The sequence below is a fragment of the Megalobrama amblycephala genome, linkage group LG17 (assembly GCF_018812025.1).
Source record: "Megalobrama amblycephala isolate DHTTF-2021 linkage group LG17, ASM1881202v1, whole genome shotgun sequence".
NCBI classification, from domain to species: Eukaryota; Metazoa; Chordata; class Actinopteri; order Cypriniformes; family Xenocyprididae; genus Megalobrama; species Megalobrama amblycephala.
Window position 1 is genome coordinate 29,794,399 of NC_063060.1, and position 27,061 is coordinate 29,821,459.

The 27,061-nt window shown below is 35.9% G+C and overlaps 1 protein-coding gene across 2 annotated transcripts; it reads right to left on the minus strand.

Annotated features, from left to right (window-relative positions):
* Nucleotides 1–36: 36 nt before the first annotated feature.
* Nucleotides 37–27,061, minus strand: pkn2a (protein kinase N2a). 2 transcript variants are annotated; one of them, XM_048162670.1, is made up of 22 exons: nucleotides 26,702–27,061; nucleotides 22,298–22,589; nucleotides 14,233–14,387; nucleotides 12,874–13,003; nucleotides 12,639–12,784; nucleotides 10,330–10,558; nucleotides 9,694–9,876; nucleotides 9,448–9,557; nucleotides 9,209–9,352; nucleotides 8,902–8,977; nucleotides 7,704–7,863; nucleotides 7,494–7,611; nucleotides 7,083–7,220; nucleotides 6,921–7,004; nucleotides 6,324–6,415; nucleotides 6,052–6,228; nucleotides 5,902–5,964; nucleotides 3,118–3,194; nucleotides 2,900–3,042; nucleotides 2,014–2,121; nucleotides 1,834–1,914; nucleotides 37–1,733 (listed from the first exon to the last, which is right to left on the minus strand). In XM_048162670.1, exons 1-22 carry the CDS (start codon nucleotides 26,720–26,722, stop codon nucleotides 1,530–1,532), a joined length of 2,931 nt encoding a protein of 976 aa, XP_048018627.1. In that variant the 5' UTR covers nucleotides 26,723–27,061; the 3' UTR covers nucleotides 37–1,529. The 2 variants fall into 2 exon arrangements, with proteins under 2 accessions (XP_048018627.1, XP_048018626.1); XM_048162669.1 differs by having other exon boundaries at nucleotides 6,921–7,008; nucleotides 7,084–7,220; nucleotides 26,702–27,060.

Consider the following 27,061-nt stretch of genomic DNA (forward strand, 5'->3'; position numbering starts at 1 on the left):
AAAACCTCTACAAACTGTTCAGAAAGAGGCTCACAATTTACATAATAAACATTTAATTTTTGCATTCATGATGGCTGACAGTTTAAGCAAAACCTGTTATTTACACCATTGTCAAGTCAAACTTCACAACTGTACCATTGAAACATTTCCTTTGCATCATGCTTAGACGTAAGTAGTGGGTAGAAAACCTTTGTACACTCCATTGTTTCCCACAATTTAGATAAAACATGGATATTTCAGACAATAATTAGTGCTTCCAGCTTGATAGTGTTCATGTAGTGTGACCTATATAACACACCAAACCTCAAACTAGCATCAACCCCTCCTTTTGGATTGCTCATTAGACATGTGAAGCTTCTAGCGCATGTTTGAACAACTAGAGTTATTAGTATATTCATGTTGATATTTGGTGTCTAGCATGGATTCCAGTCTGTCATGACTCATGTCCATCATTTATGAGTTTTTTGTGAACAAAAGCCTACGAAATGAAAGAATTTCAGTAGGGAACAACTAGTGCTAACTCAACAAATGAGGTAATGTGATTGCTTATCACACACGCACACACTACCGTTCAAAAGTTTGGGGTCGGTGAGATTTTTTACATGTTTTTGAAAGTCCAAGGCTGCATTTATTTGGTATAAAATGGTAATATGATGATATGGTAATATATTTTAAAATGTAATTTATTCCTGTGATGTGGCAAAGCTGAATTTTCAGCAGCCATTACTCCAGTCTAAAGTGCTATATATGTATAATTACTGACCCCACACTTTTGAACAGTAGTGTAAATCCACTGACAGCTTAAGTCTGGTAAAAAAAAAAAACATGACTCTCTCCGACAGAAAAATAACTTAATGAATAAAAGAAGATACATTTCCTGTTTCAGAGCACTATGACGTGTATATATATATATGACTAGAGTTTTAATTATGGTAGTAAATATTTGCAGTTTTCATTGTAACTAGGATCATAATGCATTAATACTGTACTGTAGGGAAGAGTATAGACTCCATTGCTTAAAAATGGCTAGATGTTTTGGTAACGGTGGCAAATTGTACATTCACTGGATGTATCGGATACCTATCATCTCAGTCTATGGCTTTAAAATACTTCCAAATAATTAACATTGACATTTGACAGACTTTTTTTTTTTAAACCACTCACATTGTAAATGCTTCAAATACAAAAATATCAAAATCAAGGCTCATGATTCTCAGTGTAACATGAAATTATGTGGGCAAGATGAATGTGGATGTGGCGTACTGACTTCCACAACACTAGAGGGTGCCAGTAAGACACCTGAGCACATGGTTCTCATCATGAGCTGTGGTTAGTTGTCAGTATAGTTGAAAATTCATGTTTTTCCTCAATTACTGCTTAGGTCCAATCATTTCTGATGAAATGTCAAAACAGAAAATGGGTTGTGGTATTTCCAAAATAACACTGAAAACAAAATTGGGATATCTGCAAATGGTCTGATTCACATTATCTGCATCTGTGTGTGTAGAGGGAGGGATGCCGACACATAGCTAACACCAGTCTGCAATATAGTCAAAGTCTACAAACAGGTCCTGCTCGTCCTGGTTTAAGTGCCGGGGTTCTCTGGGCGGCGTCAGCACCGGAGCCTCTGAGGTAAATTCATCGTCAAAGTTACTAACGTCACTGGAACTTTGGATTGTGGGTACAAATGGTGGCTTCACTTTCTTTGCTAATAGTCCATCCCAGTCAATATTCTGGAAGAATAAGGTACAAGTAATATTTATATTCAGAAAGAGGGGGGGAAATTCTTGGAAGGAGGATTCAAAATATGTAGCCAGATGGTTCAGAGCTTACCCTGAAGAACAGATGTTTCTTCACATCCTGTGCGTCGCGTTCACCAGCTCCAAGTCGTCGCTCTGGATTCCTTCTTAATAACTGTGTGCAAAAGTGAAATAAATTGATAAGACTGATACTCCTACAAAATTGGTCTACACTTGGTAAATCCACACTGATAAAGCTGCTCTTGGTACCAACCCTTCTCATAATGGAGATGGCCTCTGTTGAGAGGAATCTTGGGTACCGAACCTCGTCATTCACAATGCTGTCAAACACCTCTTCTTCATCATCACCGGGAAATGGAGACTATGGAAACATGAATCCACTTAGTCACACAGAATGGCTACAAAAATACTCCTTTTGAACCTAAAGATGATTTATGATTAATACTGGTGTCGTTTCCACACTTAAAACGTTGAGTGTGAACATGAATACGATTGTCTTCACACCTAATCTGCTTTCATATGTTTTAAGTAGCATGACAATGACATATGCCTTGAGCAGAATTATGGTTACGAGGCACACTACCGTTCAAAAGTATGGGGTCAGTAAGATTTGTTTTTTAATATACTTTTATTCAGGAATGATGCATTAAATTGTTCAAAAGTGACAGTAAAGACATTTATAATGTTACAAAAGATTTCCATTTCAAATAAATGCTGTTCTTCTGAACTTTCTAATCAAAGAATCCTGAAAAAAGTATAACAGATTTCACAAAAATATTAAGCAGTACAACTGTGTTCAACAATGATAATTTTAAGAAATGTTTTTTGAGCACCAAATCAGCATATTAGAATGATTTCTGAAGGATCATGTGACACTGAAGACTGGAGTAATGATGCGGAATATTCAGCCATCACAGCAATAAATGACATTTTAAAATATTACATTATAAAATTAAATTAAATCTTAAAATTATAATAATATTTTCACAATACTATTGTTTTTTAATTCATCAAATAAATGCAGCCTTGGTGACTTCTTTGAAAAATATAAAAAAATCTTGCAGACCCCTAACTTTTAAACAATAGTATATTTGGAGAGATGAAGAAGAAATGAAAAACGGAAGTGGATGAGCTCTGACCTCCCCAACAAGCATCTCAAATATGAGCACGCCGAGCCCCCACCAGTCCACTGCACGTGTGTAGGATGTTTCAGTTAACACCTCAGGAGCCAGAAATTCTGGAGTGCCACAGAAAGTGCTCGTTCTGTCCTGGTAACCCATTCCTAACACAGAAACAGGTAGAACATGTGCATCTGGTGCTTGTACAGAGGGCAACACAACAACAAACATACCCTTACCTTCTTTGCAAAGACCAAAGTCAGCAATCTTGACGAATCCCTCTGTGTCAAGCAGTAAGTTATCCAACTTAAGATCTCTGAAGAATACATTGATTAATCCTCAAATGAATTAAATGAGAAACAATGAACATCTGTGTCAACATTTGAATAGTTAAAGGCCCTGATATACTCGTGGTGAAGTTCTTTTTCCTTTTTCGCATGGGGGTATAAATGAAGTTTGAAATACGTAACCAGCGAGCAACATCTTACCGCTGGCCACACTGACAAGAGCAGCGTTTAGATGAATATGTAAATACAGCGCACAGCATAAATGAGTACACCCCCTCTGAAACTTTCTGAAAGTCAGCAATTACTCACTTACTTAGAAGACATGTTAGTGTTCTTTAGAGATATAATGTTCCAGCAAGTCTGCTTAATCAATTACCAAACAAGCATGTCAAAATTATTCAGAAAAATAAGATTTTCTTATCAAGTTGATAAAATGTTGTGTAGCAAAAATGAGTACACCCTCCTAAAAGTTACTAAATAAAACAAAATAAAAAAAATCTGGTGTAAGTTTAAGGCAAATGTTTGATCAACAGGTAAGTATGTTGAACCAAAACATTTAAAGAGAAGTCATTTCTTGACAATTAAAAGTGTTATATTTCCCACTGAATCATTCTCAGACTTAATGCTGACAACAGTGGAACCACTTGGGAGAGAACTGTCATGAGACTTATTTCTTAGCACAAAAGAGGACAGTGGTACAAGAGGATTACCAAATCATTGTTTTAAGTGTGAAAATATAGCAAAAGTAACACAGAAATTTAAAAACAATGGACTTGTGACAAGGCCCCTGAAATAATCAGGCCTTCATTTTAAGCTTTCATTTAGTGATGAGGGATTTTTTTGCTAGACAAAGAGCAGGAGAAATACCAAGTGAGTGTCTCAGAGCCAGCAAAAGCTATGAAAAGAGTGACTGTTTATCTCACAGAGTAAGATGCAGCCTGCAGAAATGACATGCATGCTTGTTGTTCTCACTGGAACTACCTACTGTAGCCAAAGCACAATAAAGTCAGTTAGCCATTTCCAAAGCCCATATTTACAAAATATAGATTCTGGGAATCAATACTCTGCTCTCATGAGACCAAATCAATCATTTTGGATCTAACAGCATCCAAAATGTTATGGTGTTGCTAGAGGAGGAGTGCAGTGAGAAGTGCCTGGTTCCCACAGTAAAGTTCAGTGGTAGTAAAGCTCTTATATAGGGATGTATGAGTGCTGAAGGTGTGAGGGAGTTGTGCTTTATCAATGCTGTCATTAATTCCCACACCACTGTGTAATTTACTACACAAACTTGAAACAGAAGATGTTACCCTTTCCTCATTCCCTGCATTGTTGGGCATTTTTTCAACATGACAATGAGGATATGTATTCTCTATTGCACTCAATCTTAAAACTCTTGAGCGCCTGTGGGGGATTCTGTAGAGATGAGTTAAGCAACACTCCCCATTAAAGATCAGGGCATCATCATCCAGGAGTTAAACAGGACAGATGTGACAATTTGTCATGAACTTGTACACTCCGTGCCAAGATGGGGCAGAGCAGTATATTCAAAATTATGGAGGGCATACTAAGTACTAGAATATTTATATATTTGTTGAATTAAATCTAGGGTGTACTCATTTCTGCAATCATTAATTTAAACAAAATTGGTTAATTTACTTATTTTATGGCTATTAATGACATATATTTCTCAGTTTTTATTATGTATATGTTTAATACATCTTAGTTTTGCCATCTTTCCATGAATTGTATTAGTGATCATAAAGAAAATACATCTTTTGTATTTGTTCAGAGGGGGTGTACTCATTTATGCTGTGCACTGTATGTGCTGTTGGGAAGGTTACTTTGGAAGTGTAATAGGTTACAGATTACAAGTTACCCTATTTAAAATGTAATTAGTAGTGTAACTATTTCAATTTATTAATGTAACGGATTACTTCTGATTACTTTTTGAATTACCCTATTTAAAATGTAATAAGTAGTGTAACTTTCAATTACTTTATTAAAGTAATGTAACTGATTACATGTGATTACTTTTTGATTACTTTTCGAATGAATATTTTCAACTGTTAATCATTTTCAAACATTGAAACCAGGCAGGGTTAACATTACAGTAGTACTCAACACTGATTACTGTCAGACTTTCAAAATCCTTCATCACTTGAATTAGGATTATATTAATTTAATTTTAAAGCACAGCAACCACAAATTCAGACTTAAGCACCTCTTTTTACTTTGAGATCGTTCTGAGGTTAGATACAGATTTAAAATCATAACAAGAAAGAATTTAATAGCTATGATACTGTTTTTGAAATCAAATCTTTGCATAGCTATGACAGGAAACACTGGCATCTAACAATGCCTTGGGAAAAAACTGTTAATCTTAAAAAATAAAGCATATATATAACCCAAATTTTTACAGGACATCTGACCTTGATGGACTGAACAGAAGAAATAAACCGGGGAAGATTTTCACGTCAAAGAAGATGGGCCTCAGCGCACACCTACCTATTACATAATTGGCACAAACCAATAGGAGTTTGAAGGCGTTTATCAGCCAGAGTGAACTTTTCTGGAAAGTTCGCTTCGGCATGCTGTTTCAAACGCCAGAAACAAACTCCAAACAAACTTCGTTTTGACCTGATTTTGTTTGAAATTATGTCACACCAGTTTGTTCTTCGATTTCACTTGAAGTATATCGGGTCTTAACTACAGGGCACCACCAATTTTTCCACACACCTGTATACAATCTTGTGCTCATGTAAAAACTGCAACCCCAGGACGACACAAGCTGCATAAAACCTGCAACAATCGAGAAAAACAGAAGATGCATTACTGATAAAGTCTTGATTACAATAATCCAAAAAGCACAACTTTTGTGTCACTCACGTGGCCCGTGGCTCTGAAAACACATCGGCATGAATGTGCATCATGAGGTCTCCTCCTGCTGCATACTCCATCACAAAACACACATGCTCCTTGGTCTGGAAACACGCAAAAAGATTGACCAGGAACGGGTGCCGCACGCTGTTCACAGTCTCAAATATCCTCTTCTCACACATCAAACTGGGAAAATAGAAAATATAACAGTATAAAATAAGAGCAAACAGCTAGTAGTTGATAAGTGTTGCTCAAAAATGATCATATATAGAAAATTTTACCTTTCAACCTCATCACGGGCAACAATATCTCCCTTCTTAAGGGCCTTGATGGCAAACATTTCACCTGTAATACTGTATTCTGCTAATAACACCTGAGGGAAAAGGTAAAGTGATACAGATGTAATGAAAACTAGATGTTTACATTTTCTGTAAATGGAGTTTGCCTTTGCAAAAGTCGCCGCAACTAGTTAGGGTATTTGTCAGGGCACCAAATCTGTTGCTAAGGTGTTGTTAGGGGATTCTGAGTGGTTGTTGTCTAGTCATCCCCAAGTCTCTTTTATCAACTATCACAGAAAAAAAAAACTCTTTAGTAAGTGCTTTCCAGGGGTTTAATAGCAAAAGAGTAGGGATTTATCAATATTAAAACAGATGCCGACAAGTTGACAATTATTATCATCATGTTATGGACAATAACCGATAAATGGTAAAATAAATAAATAAACACACACAAACTGAATTTAGGCAACACAAAATTATAAATGTTCAGTATGAAAAATATTCATATAAGATTCATTCTGAGATTGGATAAAGATTACATTTAACAGTTATTAAATTATTAGTTTATTATTAAACTAATAAGCATAAACTGCCTTGTACCTTTCCAAAATGGCCCCGTCCTAACACTGCAACACATTTAAAGTCTTTAAGACTGAAATGAAACTGTTCTTCCTCTTCTTCTTCTTCCCTAAAACAACAAAAGGCCTTCAGTAAGTGTATTTGTTAGTACAAAAAAAAAACATAAGACTTATAAACAGTTCACCTTATTTCTGTGTTCTTTTGGACAGTTATGAGCTGTAATGCTGACGGTTGAGTCTCACGTTCCACGACTTCCTCAAGGTCAGACTGAACAATGATGCTATTCCTGTCATTGCGGTAGTCAAATGTGGTCAAAGTGTCCTGTAAAAGGAAAAAAGCCTTTCAGCTGCCACTGTTTATACAAGATGAGACTGGATAGCTGTTATCTTTATGTTAATAAAAGTAACGGTGAAGGCATTTCCTATTCCTTTTAAATGCAAGGGGGCAGATGAGAGACTGAACACGAATTACACGTTTGCTTCAGATCTTTATCCTCAGAGTCTTTAACTGTGCTTTCAAGGAAACAGATGGCATCAATTCAGATGCCCGGGTGGCTTATCTCTACAGCAACCACATGAGAGCGTGTGATGTTACCTGTTCTCGCTCTTTGTTGGGGATCTGGTTCTCAGGCAGGACTTCTCTTATACTAACAGGAGAGTAATGCTTTGGTGTAGCGTCTTTGTCAAAGTCCAGTTTTGTCACTATTGGGTCACTAGAGAGGGCAGACAAATACAAACACATAAAAGCACTGCTTTGACAAAAGTGACTTGTTTACCAGTGTAAGTGTGTATTGTATGTTCATACCTCCTCAAAGCAGGGGTTCCTGGTTGACTGCTGTGTCCAGTCTCAGCTGCCAGTTCGGCCACTTGAGGAGTAAATGAGTTATTGGGAGAAGGAATGGCTCTCCTCACCAACCGGCCCCATGTACCGATGCTCATCTGAGGGGCCCGCAGAAAAGTTCTCCCTGCAGACACGGGAGACAAGAAGAAACACTTTCATCAGACCCCTATAAACTACTTTATACAGAGATAATGGTAATATAAACAAGAAGCTAAACTTGAACCAAATGGTGTTTCACAAAGAAAAATAAAGGAAGAAATGGCAGGTGCAGATTTGGGATTGAAGCCCAGGTCTGTTGACAGGTGGGAATAAATCACTGTTTTGCTTTACTATAAGCAATGCGCCAGCATGAAAAAGACACTGCATTTATAATCGGCCCATTATGAGTTATTTAGGTTGAAATCAATTTGTTTTTTTGGCAATTTTAATATTTACCCCATCTATTCATGAGGATTTTAGTGGCGTCCAGTTGTCAACTTGTGTTAAAAAAAAAAAAAAAGGTTATTTTGCATTTTTAATCAAATTTTGTGTAAAAACATTTGAAGAGCTCAAATGCAAAGGTCGCTAAATACCACCTCTGTCAAAAAAGGAGAATTCTGAATATCTGCTAAATTCCAGCGTTAGCCCATTCTGAAATACCGGCTCGTTGGCAGGAACTGCTAAACGCCACTTCCCTTTGTCAGCAAAAGCCTCCACAGAAGAACCATTTGGAAGACGCAAATCAAATCATATGATTTTAAGATGACGGTGTGCATGTGTGCCGGCTTTCAATTGCCGAGCTGCAAGTTTTCATCATGTTTTGTCCATCGTTACAGTGGCGATGACAGGATTTCGCAAGTAGCAAGTAAACAACAGTGTTCCTTTTGCTGCTGTAAAACTGACAGAAACTGATGTTTTACTATGTCTTGTTGTTCAAAGAGGTGGACTTAGAGGTTTTTGCAAAAAAAGCACACATGGTTTTGCCGGAAAAGACAGTCAAATTTGTTAAATACCAATGAATTGACTAAAGTGACATTTTTTAAAATAAGGCATTTCAATAACGGATTAATCCAATTGTTTTTGGTGCAAGAAACCCTAAATGACTCCTTTATAGGGTCTGATGAATTGCCCAATTACAAAAATATCATAATACTATGATACTATGTAGAGTAGATGCCCTCACCTTGTTGCTTTGAAAAGATCTTCTTCTGCCTTTGGAGTTTGGTTCTTCGCTCAATGACTGGATTAAAAAAGGTAACCTGTAACAAAAATGGCTTTTAGATCAAGCTCTTAAAACTAATCAAATTCCACTTCAGATCTACTAGGCTCAGTTTCTTTAAAGAAGCAAAGGTGGGAAAACCTGCCCAGGGGTTTCAGGGGCCACTGAGCGTGAGGAATTCCTCTGACTTTCTCACAGAGCTCCGGGCTGCTAATCAGAGGGCTCTTTGTGAGAAAGTATTGATCGCTGAGAGACAATATTGTAAAGGTACCTCTGCAAACAGAGTCCCTTGTGGCTCAAGGTAAAGGCACATTCCGTGCCGCTGGTTGTCCAGGAAGTCCTCCAGTCGCAGGAATTTCACTGCACAAAGAGACCGCCAATCTCTCCAATACACTGAGATCTCCAGCTCACGAGACTATGGTATAAAAACATTTGCCAAAGCATATACAATAAGATGCAGGAGTGTTATGAATGTATCATGTATAAATAAACAAGTACTGTGAGTTTTACCCGGTCTAGCTCTAATGTAAACTTCTGGTCCCACGACTGATTACTGACAGGTTTCCAACTGGTCTGACCAACTACAGTGTTGTCAAGCTTCAGCACAGCACTAATCTCATCTGGAGACAAACAGAAACACATACACAAACGACACACATATTAAGCTCCTCAAATCCACAGTGCTTTTAATTGCATAAAGTCAAATAAAAGGCTTGTGAAAAGCCACTTGAAAGTAAGCACTAAGAACTACTCAACTGGACAAGTCATCATTTTTGGAGAGATTTCGAACGCTGGTTCCTCTGCGGTTCCCACGGCTCATGAAAGAGGAGCGTGTTTCACTGGGGCTCCAACCGGGCAGTGGCACCGATGTGGCTTTTGACCGGCCAGGAACACTGTCTAACAGGTCCTGACATCCCATGAGTCGAACCTCTAATTTGCCTGTTTTAGTCAATAACAGTCACCAATAAAATACACTGCTGTTCAAAAGTTTGGGGTCAGTATGATTTTTTTTAAAAAAAGTTTTTGACAGAAGTCTCTTATGTTATGAATATTATTAAAATGTAATTTATTCCTGTGATGGTTAAGCTGAATTTTCAGCATCATTCAGAAATCATTCTAATATGCTGATTTGCTGCTCAAGAAACATTTCTATTATCAATGTTAAAAAAAAAGGAAAATGACACATTTTTTCAGGATTCTTTGATGAATAGAAAGTTCAAAAGAACAGCATTTATTTGAAATAGAAACCTTTTATAAGATCATAAATGTTCCATTTTATGTATCCTTGATGAATAAAAGTATTAATTACTTACAAAAACATCCTGCTTTTACAGCTCCATGTAACACTTAAATAACATTAAGCTATATGTGAAGGTAATATGTGTTGGACACCTGTGAGTGCAGCTGGTTTGGTGCTGTACTGGTTCTTGACAGTGCTGTTGTGGTTCTGTGTGGATATGAAGCTCTGGCGGGGACTGAGGGCCGGAGAGGACATGAGCGATAACTCCTCCATGATTAGACTGCTCTTGGGATGGTTCTTAGGAAGCTCATTGAGTCTCTGTTCCAGGGAATACTTCAACAAATCCAGCTTCTGATTGGACTCATTGAATCTGGCTTGGGCCTGGATTTCACAGAATTACAGTGGAGGGATTAACGGCAGTTAGATGGATGCATAGATGAACATTACTTTGTAAATGCTAAACTGAAAACAACAGCATTAAAAGTGCCCTAGAACCAGTTTTTACAAGATGTAATATAAGTCTAAGGTGTCCCCTGAATGTGTCTGTGAAGTTTCAGCTCAAAATACCCCATAGATTTTTTTTTTATTATTTTTTTTATTTTGGGGCATCATTAACTATGCACCGATTCAGGCTGCGGCCCCTTTAAATCGCACACTCCCTGCCCCCCCGAGCTCTCGACTATAATACAGCGCATTTACAAAGTTCACACAGCTAATATAACCCTCAAATGGATCTTTACAAGATGTTCGTCATTCATGCTGCATGCATGCGTCAGATCATGTAAGTAAAGTACTTATTTGGATGTTTACATTTGATTCTGAATGAGTTTGAGGCTATGCTGCGTGGCTAAAGCTAACATTACACACTGCTGGAGAGATTTATAAAGAATGAAGTTGTGTTTATGCATGACACAGACTGCAAGTGTTTAAAAATGAAAATAGCGACGGCTCTCTTGTCTCCATGAATACAGTAAGAAACGATGGTAACTTTAACCACATTTAACAGTACATTAGAAACATGCTAACGAAACATTTAGAAAGACAATTTACAAATATCACTAAAAATATCATGTAATCATGTCAGTTATTATCACTCCATCTGCCATTTTTCACTATTGTTCTTGCTTGCTTACCTAGTCTGATGATTCAGCTGTGCACAGATCCAGACGTTAATACTGGCTGCCCTTGTGTAATGCCTTGAACATGGGCTGGCATATGCAAATATTGGGGTCATACATATTAATGATCCCGACTGTTACGTAACAGTTGGTGTTATGTTGAGATTCGCCTGTTTTTCTGAGGTCTTTTAAACAAATGAGATTTATATAAGAAGGAGGAAACAATGGAGTTTGAGACTCACTGTATGTCATTTCCATGTACTGAACTCTTGTTATTCAACTATGCCGAGGTAAATTCAATTTTTGATTCTAAGGCACCTTTAAAATAATAGTTCACCAACAATTAATTTTTTGTCATTATTAACTAATCCTCATGTCATTCCAAACGTTTAATATTTTTTACATCCAACACAAAAGGAGAATTTTCATACAGCTCTTCATGTGGTTGTTAAGTCTGACATCACATCACAGAGTCCATCAGATCCCAAAATCAAACAAACGCTATGCTAATATACACTCTCACGGCGTGCAGTAGTACTATCAAAAAAAAAAAAAAATAAAAAAAAAAAATAAATAAATAACACAATCCTAACCTTTATCTCCATACCGAAATCTCAGATTGCCAGACAATGATTAATCTTAATGAATCGTTAAAACTGGTAATTATTAATTACCAGTATTCGTTACGTCACGACTATCAAGGAGATAGTGACCATGTTTGTAAAGAACATGATAGAAATTAAAATAATTTTTTATTTTATTTTTATTTCAAACTTACAAACAAGCTTAAAAAAATTATTTTATTTCACACAAGTAAGCTCAGAAATTAAATTAATAATCTTATAATAAAGGTAATCTTCCTTATTTGTGTGAAATAAAATACAAATAAATAAAATAGATTCTATTCTATATTCTATAAATCTACTCTATTCTATGTCAAGCTTTTAGATATGATGTCTAATTGAATGTATTTGTATTTTTGTTGTTGTGTATATGTATTGTGTATGAAGTTATTTTTTGTGTGTATATGAATTGGTTGTATGTGAGGAGATGCAAACAAAACCGTCGTCATGAGAATGACTCACACTACAACGGAAATAATTTAATGCAACTTTACGGTGTTATCCTTGACAAAGAAGAAGTAACGCAGTTGTATTGCTACTTCTCATGTCAAATAAACTCAAACTCAAAGCTCGTACAGTGCTGGTGGTCTCTCTGACCACCTTGTTTTCAAAGACTGCAAGGGTCAGAAGGTGAAAGCTATAACATGTTAAAACTTAAAAATAGTGCAGATGCACCATGAGGCCATTTTTAGACGATGATGACACAACAGTTGAAAATACCTCTGAGTGCGCCCTCTTCTCGGCCAGTTTGCCAGAGCCCAACAGCTTCATGACATTCTTGGCCCCCTCGGCCACAGCGTACTCTATCCGTGTGTGATGGCAGAGCTCCTCCACCCGCAGGTCCAGTGGACTGATGATGGGTTTGGCTGCACCACAACGCCACAAATACATTTATTAGTTTGTGTTTTGTTGAACTGTGAATGCTAATGCTGGAGGATCTACGTTTGAGTGTTACCAATGACATCATTGTTGTCGAAGCTGAGCTCGCTGGTTTGGCTGGCTTTGAGGATCTGCATTCGGATGAACTCGATCTTTGTTTTGCTGTCTTGAAGCATCTGCTGTGCTGTAGCAAGCAGTTTTCTGTCCTGTGAAGTCAACAACAGTCATAGAAGTCATGCAAATACAAATATAAATTTTATGTGATGAAATGTTTGACAGGAAATTTTCACTTCATTTTATTAGACATTTAGACACCTATGATAATATTTTTAACACTGAGAGTACTCTCGTGCAGGCTGGTCAAAGGCTAAACATATTCCAGGGACTGTGTCCCGTCTGAGAGACTGTGAGAAGGAAAGGCTTCCGTTTACAAGTCATTTCCTGGTTGACATCAGCCCTTGTTTAATTTCCCATAGGGCTGCACTGAGCTTCAGGCCTGTTAACACTCCACATCCTGACGGTGGTGTGTGTGTGTGTGTGTGTGTGTGTGTGTGTGTGTGTGTGTGTGTGTGTGTGTGTGTGTGTGTGTGTGTGTGTGTGTGTGTGTGTGTGTGTGTGTGTGTGTGTGTGTGTGTGTGTGTGTAGCCAGAGGGAATAAGCTCACCGTCAGCGCCACTCCTGTGGCCAAACCTCTCAGGCAAGCTGCACTCAAACATGTCATTAAAAGAAAAGCAGACGTTCTGGGGTCTGCGTTTCGAACAAAGTGAATTTAGATGTATTTTATATGTTGGCCTTTTCTCTTTGCTCATATACAAAAGTTTAGAGTCAGTAAGATTTTTTTATTTGAAGGAAATTAATACTTTTTTTTTTTTAGCAAAGAGGCAATAAATTCATCAAAAGTTTGAGTAAAGACATTTATAATGTTACAAAAGATTTCTATTTCAAATAAATGCTGTTATTTTGAACGTTGTTCATCAAAAAATCCTGGAAAATGTATTATGGTTTCCACAGAAATATTAAGCAGCTCAACTGGTTTTAACATTGATAATAAGCAAAGTTTCTTGATAATCAAATCGTTATATGCAAATGATTTCTGAAAGATCATGTGACACTGAACACAGTAATGATGCTGAAAAGTCAGCTTTGACATCACAAGAATAAATTACATTTTAAAATATATTCAAGTCAAAAACAGTTATTTTAAAAATTGTAATACTGTTTTACAATATCACCGTTTTCACTTTTAAATAATAAATGCAGCCTTGATGAGCATAAGAGAATTCTTTCAAAAACTTGAAAAAAAGGGCCAAAATGGTGCTATATAGTGTTCTCTCCTGTGCTTTGTAAACAACAGAATCACAGATTCTACATCAATGGTAAAAAGAAAAAAACTCAGGCAGAAAGAGTCATTAAATAAAACCAAATGGTAATATACCTTTGAGGATCCATTTGAATACATCTGGATCATGTTCTCGGCCCCCTGCTTCACCTTCAATTCAATGTCGTTCTGTTTTTTCAGGGCTGCTAGTCTGCTGCTGCTAGTGCATGTTCGTGCTTCCCTTTTAGGGCTGTCCAGCGTAAGAGGGCACTCTGGGAAACAAATGACAGAAAGTTAGTAGGATCTGAAGAGAAACCTAGGAGCAGCCTAGAGTTAAAAAGATAGTTTCCCCCAAAAATGAAAATTCCATAATCGTTTACTCACCCTTTATCATTCAAACCTGCATGACACAGAAGATATTTTGAGAAATATATGTTTTGGTTTTTCCATACAATGGAAGTCAATGGACAACAATGTTGTTTGTTTGCCAACGTTCTTCTTTTGACAGTCAGACCGGACTGAACGATGGCTTTCATTTGGGTGGATTATCTATTCAAGTGTCTTGCTCAAGAGCGCAAAGGTGATGATGGATGACCCCTGTGGGGGCTTGAAACCATTTCACCACACAACCACCACTAGAAAGGACCAATTAAATAGTAATAGCTTCTGAATCCTGATCCAAAGAAAGTGAGTATTATGAAAGCAACAAAAATTAAAGGGTTAGTTCACCCCAAAATGAAAATTCTGTCATTAATTACTCACCCTCAAGTCGTTCCACACCCGTAAGACCTTCGTTCATCTTCAGAACACAAATTAAGATATTTTTAGATAAAATCCAATGGCTCAGGGAAGCCTCCATTGCCAGCAAGATAATTAACACGTTCAGATGCCCAGAAAGCTACTAAAGACATATATAAAACAGTGTATTAAACTGCCAAAGTCATGTGATTTCAGTAAACGAGGCTTCGTTAAGTCATAAGTGTTTTGAAATTTCAGTGGTTCACCACTGGGGGGCGTGACTTTGGCAGTTTGATACCACTGATTCGAAACAAAAGATTCGTAAAACTTTGAAGCTTCATGAAGAAGTGTTTCGAAATCACCCATCACTAGATATTGTTGAATAAAGTCACAAAAAGTATTCTCGTCACTTCATAACATTAAGGTTGAACCACTGTAGTCACATGAACTGGTTTAAATATGTCTTTAGTAGCTTTCTGGGCATCTGAAAGTGTTAATTATCTTGCTGGCAATGGAGGCCTCACTGAGCCATTTTACCAAGAATATCTTAATTTGTGTTCTGAAGATGAACGAAGGTCTTACGGGTGTGGAACGACATAAGGGTGAGTAATTAATGACAGAATTTTAATTTTTGGGTGAAGTTTTAAGTTTATACAGTTTTCTGTGCCAAGTTTCAGATTTTTGCCTCAACCACAAAGAAGAGGAAGGATATTGCAACAAAAGTACCTGATTCTTTGTTTGACCTTTGAAAACTATTAAGAGTCACGTTTAGAAGCTGCACTAATTGAAGAATGAATATTTATGCTTTGAATTCATATGTGATTATTTTTATTGGTGCAGCAAGTTTAATAAGCTGTCCATATGGTGCGAGGACTCTCATGAGTGTGACTGCGTAAGTCTTGCTGTTTTCCAGGAATGTTTTTGTGTGGCTGTGATAAGGGACTATGAAAACTGAAATAATTTCAGTGAAGCACAGCGCTACTTTACATGTCCAGACTAGAAAAAAAACTCCCCCACCTCTACAGATAAATGAAACCAGTTAGACTTCTGCTAATAACAAACAAAAACATCAGCTCTCACAAAGGCACTTTATGTGATTGCAGAGCTGGGTAATATTAAAAAATATAGTGGCTGGAAACACACACAAAGAAGTTTTTGATAGCATCTTTGATTTAAACTTCAACAGAATTAATAGCAAATCAGTTGGTATAGTCAATTCATTTACATGAAGCACTTTTCTCTCCCTCTACTTTTATGTTAAATCAACAAGGTTCTATATAATAAAAGGCTAAATAAATTGAAAAAGAAGAAATGTTAATCAATATCACTGTTGGTGCATAATTTGCCTTCCTGTTCATTTATAAAAGCCTTTATTTTTAAACTATATTTTACTGTGTTTTACATTAAACTTTTTAAAGCTGCTTGGCAACAATGAATGGTTGTTAAAAATAATGATTGGAGATCAGATTGAAGAAAAAAAGTTTAGGGTCAATAAGTTTTTTAAAAAAAGAAAAGAAAAATAAATTAATACTTTTATTCAGCAAGGATGTATTAAACTGATCAAGTGTGACAGTAAAAACATTTATAATGTTATTTAAGGACCCTGAAGGTTTTTTTTTTATGTTCTATTATTCATCAATGAATCCTGAAACAAGCTTATCATGGTTTCCACAAAAATATTAAGCAGCACAACTATTTTACACACTGAAAATAAAGAGTAAAAACTCAAAACTTAAAATTAATTTGCTGCACATCCAAAATAGGATTACTAGTACTAGTAATCTTGTTTTATTACTACACATGCAAAAAACATAAAAAAATAAGTGCTCAGGCAACACGTGTATTCAATCAATCAATTATAGTCCATTCACTCAACTGACAATTAACCAATGTATCTGAAGGGGAAGGAGGAGGGGAAAAACAGCTTCATAATATATAAAAACTAGACTAATTAAAGTCTTCATTCAAACCATGTGGTTGTAAAGTATTAAGATGAAAAAATCCATTTGATTTCAGTTTGTAACTGCACAAGAAAACAATTCATTAACTGTATGACCTACCTCTGTGAAATGTTGAGTAACTGGTGATTTACTATCAGCTCTATTTATAGCACTTCTGTGTTCACTAATATGGAATCTCAGCTGGCGATTGGTCTTACCCACATATTGAAGGCCAAAAGGGCAAGTAAGTAAATATATCACATTTGTTGAATGACAAAAACTAAAATGTCTGATTTCAAATTCCTGTTTTTAAGAACAGCTCACAAACGTATTCACTTTTTTATGTCACGACAAGCCAAATAATGTCCGAATGGAAAAAAGCCCACTGGACATTTGGCATGTACCAAGTAATCACACAAATTTCTTCCCCTGGAATACGCAAACAGAGGTCCATCATTAAACAGTTCTTTACATTTCTCATCTATGTTTAAAATATTCCAGTGTTTTTTAATGATGTTTTTGACATCCTTGCTATTAGGTGTATATGTGGTCCAACATAACGTCATAACAGTGATTTTTTCTTTCTTTTGGAATGTTTAAATCGAGACACTGTCTAAAATATTAACTTTCTCCAAAGCCAAATCTCACCATTGTTTCTTATATCCTTGTGCTAAAAATTGATTATACAATGTTCTTGACTCAATATCAAAGTCTGTTCTATTTGAACAGATCCATCTTATTCTTAGGAACTGACTGTAGGGTAAACCCTGTTTTAGTGGTCACACATGACTACTTGAGGTATGCATAGGCTGTTTCTATCTGTCAGTTTTCTATATACCGTTGTCAATAAGATTTGATCAACTTTTAAAATGTTGGTGTCCAGAAATGGGAGCTCACTATCATTGAATTCCATATTAAATTTAATTGAACCAGAAAAACTGTTAATTTCCAATGGTTTTAAGCCTTAAAAAAATCTTACCAATCCTAAAACTTTTGAACAGTGGTGTATATATTTCATATCATTAAAGATGCCCTAGAACTTTTTTTTAAAAGATGTAATATAAGTCTAAGGTGTCCCCTGAATGTGTCTGTGAAGTTTCAGCTCAAAATACCCCATAGATTTTTTTTAATTCATTTTTTTAACTGCCTATTTTGGGGCATAATTAGAAATGAGCTGATTCAGGGTGTGTGGCCCTTTAATTCTCGTGCTCCACGCCCCAAGAGCTCGCGCTTGCCTTAAACAACATAAAAAAAAAGTTCAAACAGCTAATATAACCCTCAAAATGGATCTTTACAAAGTGTTCGTCATGCAGCATGTCTAATCGCGTAAGTACAGAGTTTATTTTGATGTTTACATTTGATTCTGAATGAGTTTGAGGCTGTGCTCCGTGGCTAACGGCTAATGCTACACTGTTGGAGAGATTTATAAAGAATGAAGTTGTTTATGCATTATACAGACTGCAAGTGTTTAAAAATTAAAATAGCGACGGCTCTTGTCTCCGTGAATACAGTAAGAAACGATGGTAACTTTAACCACATTTAACAGTACATTAGCAACATGCTAACGAAACATTTAGAAAGACAATTTACAAATATATGTGCCTCTATTTATGGTTCTACAGTCAACCTCAAACAATATGAACCATCAATGAGAGTTAAACCATTTAGTCTGTAGTTAAAGGATATGATAACATCACAACAAACCCAAAATAGATCTCCAAAAATGCACTGATCTAAACAAAACTACTTCATAGGCAGCACATATAAAATTTGAAGGTTGTTGAAGTTCAGAGCGGAAGCGAGAAGGTTGTCTGTGATTAATAAATCTTCACAGAGCACCTTAGTGTGGGAAGCACATGTTAATGAGGAACAATTGTCTTTTGTTGAGCACCTGGAGAATCCTGAGTCACATCATTACACAAGGCATAAATACAGATGCCTCTGTTGTGGTTATTATAAACAGAGTCCGCAGGGTAAGAGAAAAACGCACACACACACAGCAGGTATTACTAACCTATTACAAGGGGACTTAAGAGGTGCTTAAAAGTAGATTATAGGCCTATAACATACTGGACTAGCAATTTATTTTGTACTTACACTACAGGTCAAAAGATTTTTAATGTTTTTGCAAGATGTCTCTTAAAGGTGCCCTAGAATAAAAAATTGAATTTATCTTGGCATAGTTAAATAAAAAGAGTTCAGTACATGGAAATGACATACAGTGAGTATCAAACTCCATTGTTTCATTTGTTTAAAAGACCTATGAAGAACAGGCAAATCTCAACATAACACCGACTGTTACGTAACAGTCGGGGTGTACGCCCCCAATATTTGCATATGCCAGCCCATGATTGAGGCATTACACAAGGGCAGGATGTCTGGATCTGTGCACAGCTGAATCATCAGACTAGGTAAGCAAGCAAGAATAGCGAAAAATGGCGAAAAATGGCAGATGGAGCAATAATATTATATTTGATATTTGTAAACTGTCTTTCTAAATGTTTCGTTAGCATGTTGCTAATGTACTGTTAAATGTGGTTAAAGTTACCATCGTTTCTTACTGTATTCACGGAGACAAGAGCCGTCGTTATTTTCATTATTAAACACTTGCAGTCTGTATAATTCATAAACACAACTTCATTTTTTATAAATCTCTCCAACAGTGTGTAATGTTAGCTTTAGCCACAGAGCAAAACCTCAAACTCATTCAGAATCAAATGTTAACATCCAAATAAATACAATACTCACATAATCCGACGCATGCATGCAGTATGCATGATGAACACTTTGTAAAGATCCATTTTGAGGGTTATATTAGCTGTGTAAACTTTGTTTATGCAGTGATAGAGTCGAGAGCTCGGGACGGGGTGGGGAGCGCGCGATTTAAAGGGGCCGCAACCTGAATCGGCACATTTCTAATTATGCCCCAAAATAGGCAGTTAAGAAAATGAATTAAAAAAAGAAAAAAAGAAAAAAAAAAATCGATGGGGTATTTTGAGCTGAAACTTCACAGACACATTCAGGGGACACCTTAGACTTATATTACATCTTGTAAAAAAACGTTCGATGGCACCTTTAAGCTTACCAAGACTGCATTTATGGTAATGTTATGAAATTTTACAATTTAAATAACTGTTGTCTATTAATTCCTGTGATGGCAAATCAACATCACTCCAGTCTTCAGTGTCACATGATTCTTCAAAAATCATTCTAATATGCTGATTTACTGCTCTTATTATTATCAATGTTATATATTTTTGTGGAAACCATGACTCTAAAAAAAAAATACTGGGTTAAAAACAACCAAAGTTTGGTTAAAATTGGACAAACTCAGTGATTGAGTTGTTTTAACTCAGTGGTTGGATTAAATGTTTGACCCAACCTGCTGGGTAGTTTTATTTAACCCAACTATTGTTTAAAAATTACTATATATGTCTGGCTTAAAATGAACCCAAAATAGGTTGGAAATTAAAAATCAGACACATGATTACTAGAGGCAACAATAATCAAAATGTGAATATTTATAAATAAGCAATTTAATAAATGATTATTGTTTAATTATTATTCATTAAGCTTATTAATAAATGTTCATTTATTAAACATATTAATAAATGTTAATTTCCAACATACTTTGGTTGGGCAAACATTTAACCCAACTGCTGGATTAAAACAACCCAATCGTTTTTCTTTTTTTTTTTCTTTTTTTTTTTAAAGAGTGTACCATTTTAAAAACAACGAATACTTTTTATTCAACAAGGCACATTAAATTCTTTAAAAGTGACAGTAAAGACATTGATAAATTGTACAAAAGATTTATTTTTCCACAAAAATATTAAGCAACAAAAATGTTTTCAACATTTTTGAGCACCAACAATAATTGATAACAACAACTGAGCAGTAAATTAGGATATTAGAACGTTTTCTGAAGGATCATGTGACACTGGAGTATGCTGAAAATTCAGCTGACATTACAGGAATAAATTATATTTTAAATATATTAAAATAGAAAACAGTTACTTTAAATTGTAATAATATTTAACAATATTAATGTTTTTACTGTATTTTTGATCAAATAAATGCAGCCTTGGTGAGCAGAAAACCATAAAAAAATAAAAAACTTAATTATTGCAAACTTTGAACCAGTAGTGTACATGCTACACGCAAAAACAACCAACTGTGTCTGTGCCCTTGAAGTAAGAAGTAATGTAATGAGGTGCAATAGGCTTGACCCGGGTCAGCAGTGAGGGCAACAGCCTCACAAGTGTACTGTCTGGACTCCTAACAAGTGCTGAGCAACAGATAGCCCTATGACATCATCACTGAGGCGCTGGCACTGGAGCGCTGTTGTCTCCCAGTCAGGTCTGGAAGCAGATCTGCTGATTTCTGCTCAGCGGACACAGACTGAGGAGGTCAACACAGAGGTGTGACACGCGGCGACATTCCTCTTGCGCTGAGTCACCAAACAAAAACCCCTTCACATCAGATGTTTCCATGCCAGGCTAAATCTTGTCCCGTATAAGGATGTGGTTAGTAGGGCAAGAGATTTGATCAAGCTTCTGGCAGATATCTTCACAACAATATATTATAGCTCAAAAAGGGTTGCTCTGTAATCATTCGGTTTAGATGAACTGCTACACCCGTTACACCTGTATTGTGTTACTGTGCTCACATATCTCACATGTAATAGCTATTTATTATCTTCAAAGCAAACAAAAAGTCTTTGTGGACACTGTGGAGCAAGACATTATTTCAAAAATAGCAACAATAAGGATGGCACACTGGAAACTGCAAGACTGCACCAATTTAAAAAAAAATTTTTTTGACAAAATTCAGCCTTTGAAACTATATATATATATATATATATATATATATATATATATATATATATATATATATATATATATATATATTACCTGCATATATTTGTATGTTTGTAATATTTTAAATTGAGGGTCATATTTTTTTTATTGGTTTTGAAAGTTTCAAAGGCTGCATTTATTTGAAAATACAGAAAAAACTGTAAATACTGTGAAATACGATGACTATGAAATGACAAAAATGACTATAAAAATGACACACAAAAAAAAGATTTAAAAAGTTTTCTATTTTAAAACATTTTAAAAATGTCATCTCCCTGTGACGTCAAAGCTGAATTTTCTCCATCATTACACCAGTCTTCTGTGTCACATGATCCTTCAGAAATCATTTTAATATGCTGATTTGCTGCTCAAGAAACATTTCTTATTATTATTATCAATATTTAATATTTTTGTGGAAACCATGATACATTTCCTTTTCTGGAGTCTTGATGAATAGAAGGTTCAAAAATATTTTTGATCGATTTTAATGCATCCTTGCTAAATAAAAGTAATAATTTCTTTAAAAAAAATTACCCCAAACTATACACACATACACAAAAAACATGTATAATATCTGAATACATAATAGTCATATTATTCAGTGCTACAGATCTTTGAATTTACTTATGATAGCTTTGCTCATACCTAAGAGAAGATCCTCTGGATCCTTCACCACAATATGAGCGTTGAGTTCCTGCAGCTCTTGATGCAGCTCCTCTAACTTCTTGTTAGACTTCTTGAGCATATTATCAACATATGCCAATCTCTTTTTTTCAGTGGTGACCTTTCTAAGGTTCTCCACCCCCTCTTTGATCTTCAGCTCTTTGCGGATCTCTCTCTTGATCTGCTCCTTGATTTCATCTAGCTTCTGCTGCACCATGGTATCAGACAGGTCAAGGTTGTGCCCCAAGCCCAGCTGCTCCGAAACCATGTGAGCCTGTAAAAAATAAAGCTTTTATAGTCATCACAAAATATACTAGCATATTTCACTGTCGATAGCCTACAACTTTCACATAAAGGTCTTCTATCCATTCAAAAAATAAAAGAATAAAACATTCTTAGTCAAAAATATATTAAAGGAAATTCCCTCATAAGGATTAATTGTTGCTTGCAGTAACATGAGTCATTCTTTATTGCATTAACATCTTCCAGTGCACACTGCACACTAACCCCCCCAAGCATGAACGAAAACAGGTACACATACACATTAAGAAACAGAGTATGACTGACATCAGCAGGGAGGATAACTGGTCTGAGTGGGTGAGCCAAATCCTGCTTAGACCAGCTCTTCATGAGCTCATGACAGCATGTAAGAGAACTGACACGGCTCCTCTAATCTTCCTCCAGGGGAAAGTGGAGCCATAAATAAATTTCACAACAAAGCACTGAAAACTTTCAGCAGAATGTGATCATTCAGGTCCAAGGAAGGGTGAAGGTGAGGTTCGTCAAATATGCACAGTCAAATTGGCAAAATATTTCTGAATACATAATAGTCATATTATTCAAATACTTCTAAATCTGAACATGTATAGGGATGCATTGATAATAATATTCTGGCTGATACTGATATGTCAATTTATTTTCAGTTATGGCTGATAACTGATAAACGACTTATATTAAAAATTCAATACTATTTTGTCTAAATATATATACGGGTCAATGACGTGACAGGTTATTTTTTTTGTCCAAAGGCCTTATTAATAATGATAAAACGTACGGTAAAATGTACGGTAGCACAACTAGATCTCTTTTATTGAATCCAAAAGGTTTTACATATAAAGGTATTTTAAAGATTTTGAAGTGTCAAAAGGTTATTCAGTTTAACTGTCCAAAGGCCAATAAGGCCTTTTCATTTGTGATTAAAATGTAATAAATGTTTATATTTTTTATTCTGGCATGATTTTTCCATCATAGTGGAAAAATGGTATTAAAAATTATGTGTAGAAGTCATTGCTTTGTTATGAGAAAGAATGTCCGGAAAAATGAATTTCATTGATGTCATTTGGAGTAGCCAATATAAACGGACCATTTTGGATCGATATCATGTGACAGGATGTGACACCATTCAGACACCTGCAAAGGACCACATAGTCATGAAGCAAAGTAACTAACTCTCTCTTAACTATTTGAAAGCTAGCTAGCTAGATATCAGCCTGTTAGCATTGTTTGAAAATATCGGCATTCTGTATTCAAAAGTGTCATTCAGTAAAACCAAAATTTTGGTTAAACCCAATTACTTTTTTGGTGACGAATTTTGTCCATCTTGTAAAAAATGACAAAAGCAATGTTAAATGATTATAAAAACCACATAATCATACATACAAACCACATAAAACATTATAATGTTAACACTTAATAAAACTTAAAAAATTAATTATATCTCCATAATATTTTTTGCACTTTTAAAAACCTTATTCATCAATGACCCATATATTATATTATATATATATATATATATATATATATATATATATATATATATATATATATATATATATATATAAAATAAAACAGTAATTTAACAATAACAAGTGTTTTGAAAGATTAACTAAAAGTCTAAATAAAAGTAAATCTAAAAGGGGAAATAAACATGAACATTTAAATATCCAATTTTGACAGATCAATTAATATATCTGATATCGGCAGATAACCAATATGGTACAGATAAATTATGCTTCATTAATTCAAAGTATATCTGAATATGCTGATTAAGGCCCTGTTTCCACCTGGATTTAATAATATGCATTTTAGTCTATCGGATCACAAGTGGACGAGGGAGACATACCCATTTACACCTGGTATTTTAATCCATCTCTTTTGTCCACTTTCAACCACTTCTGTCCTGATTTCTTCAAGGGGAGGGTCTATGGACGGGTAAATGTAAGGGTTTTTTCAGATCTTTTCTAATGGTCAAAATAAGCTCGCGCAATTTACATATGAACACGCCCATGATGACGGAAAAACATACGCCGAACGCGGCGAGTGCATGTTAGAAATCAGGAATGGTGAGAGAACATTGTGCTTGGTACATTATCCATCTTCAAACCAAACTTGGGTCTGCAGCCGACAAAGTGAAAATCCCGTCTGGCTAGTGCGCTTTCCATAATGTTTATGCATTAGGTCAGTAGGTAGACAGTAGGCAGTCTTCAGTGGCTGTTCGAACACATTCGACCACATGAGGGCTTCCACTACAAAATCAATCTGGTTGAATGCGTTTTCGACTATCTCTGGAAGTGGTCGAAAGTGGACAAGCTCAAAACGTTTTACACCCCGTTTACAACTGTATTTAGGGTCGTCCACAACGCATCTTAATACCAGGTGGAAACAGGACCTACGTTTTTCCTGTCCGTTATAACTAAAAGCAAACCTGGGGGGTGAATCTTCTGAAATTTTTAGAAATTATGACTCTCTTGTTTACAGTCTTCATGCATGACTTCATACTGCCTGCAAAAAAAAATTACATAAAAAAAATAACTGACACTATGCTTACACATACAGAACTGACTCATGGGTCAACTGAAGGTCATGGAAAAGCAACTTCTGTACTTCATTTTATAGAAAAATCCAGTTGCACCTCAACTCTTCCAGTTCCTCCCTTGTACCGCCTGCCGTGCTACACTCAGGACAACGGTCACACACACACAAAATCAATATTAAAACACCATAGGACAAAAAAATGGTTTCATTAATAATGTGTTTTGCTTATTAAAACTGATGGGGTGAAAATCTCCCTTCATACATTGAAGAGAATCCTGAAGAGCACTTTAATGAACAACAATGTTACCAGACCTATTATTCACCACATAAAACCAAATTATACAGCAGTGTCTCTTCCACTTTCCATTATACTCTTGGACTTATCAGTTCTTGGAACAATGCTGACAAAACATGTTTTGGTAACAACAGTGTCATTTCCAGTTTAAAATAGCTGGAAAAAAAAAAAAAAAAAAACACTCTATAATCCTGTTCGTAATTTGAATACACTGTCAAAATGATGTCTGCCTGGGCATGGTTTTGCATACCAGACAACAGAATTTTTAAATGCTCAGATATCGTATGTGAACAACATAAAAGTTGATAATGGGTGGACTCAAACAAATAACTATTATAGTAAGAGCAAAAGTCTGTATCTTCCACAATAATGCATTTTATAATTCGAGTTATAATGGATGACAGCTCATTGCAGTTATTGAAATGTCATCCATTTGCCAAAAACATTATCTTGACATTTATGATGTCTCAAAAGCAGAGTTTCTTTGTTTAATAAATAAAATAATTAGAACAGTTAACGTTAATATATAGTCTAAACTGTTTAGTTTGTTAGTTTATATCACCTAACAAACCACGGTGTGAAAAGACAAGTGTAGCCTACATTGTAAACACATTCATCTTGATAACTAGTTTCAAAATGTTAGAAACAAGATTACAGTTCAGCACTAAGCAAGACAAGCCCCAACCGAATAACTACAAAATAATTTGTAGAAAACACATCTCAAAACAAGCATAAATATACAGAACAGAACAGAACTTCATATACTCAACAACTTCCCATACTACGCCTCACTGCAGGGATGCTGAGTGGTGGTAATAATAATGGTAGAGGGCGGCAGTGGACTTACTAAACTACTGTTTATTAGCTTTATTTAAATATGTTTTAGGTTTTGTCTTCAACCTACTTTGCAGACTATTTAGGCAGCTCACTGAGTTGAGACACAGCCAGTGATTTCAACTCCAATCCATCAAAACTCTGTGTTTTCCACTAGGCAACACCGCATAAAATCACTCCAATTTTATGTGGAAACACTACTATGACTGCAGGGGAGAAAATACATGCTCTGAACTCCTGTCATTAATGTTTTTCATGCCCCGTTCCCCGTTTTCCCGTGTCATGAGCTCTACGGCGGAGGAAGAATCTCGTCCCAAAGGAAGAAAAGTAGTGTTTTCAAAGTGCGCATACTATGTTTCCAAAGCATAAAAGTTGCCCTGCACACTTTACATCATTTAAGATTCCTTACATCAATATTGCACGAGATAAAAAACTTTTCCTACCTGCATGGGATCGGCGGCCATCTTGGTTGTGAACTCTTTTGAATCAAACTCTGGGGAAGGGGAGGTGAGTCACTCCCAAAAAAACAAGGCTGTTATGTTTCCGTCTCAAGCGAAAAGCTTTTTATTTGGCGTACGATCCTTTGCATGGCCGGGAGACGGAGAGGGTCCCATGGTTGAGCTGATGGTTTGCTGTAAATGTAGGGGTTTAGACCCGGGCTCAGAGAGGAGATCCACGGATTTGGGGTGAACGTAGAGCTCTGCTGCTAATATCGGAACAAGGGGAGGCGGGTGGCAGAACGACCCAAGTGCAAGTTTCTGTTCCCGCACCCAGTTCAGCCACGGCTAGTCCACCCTCGATCA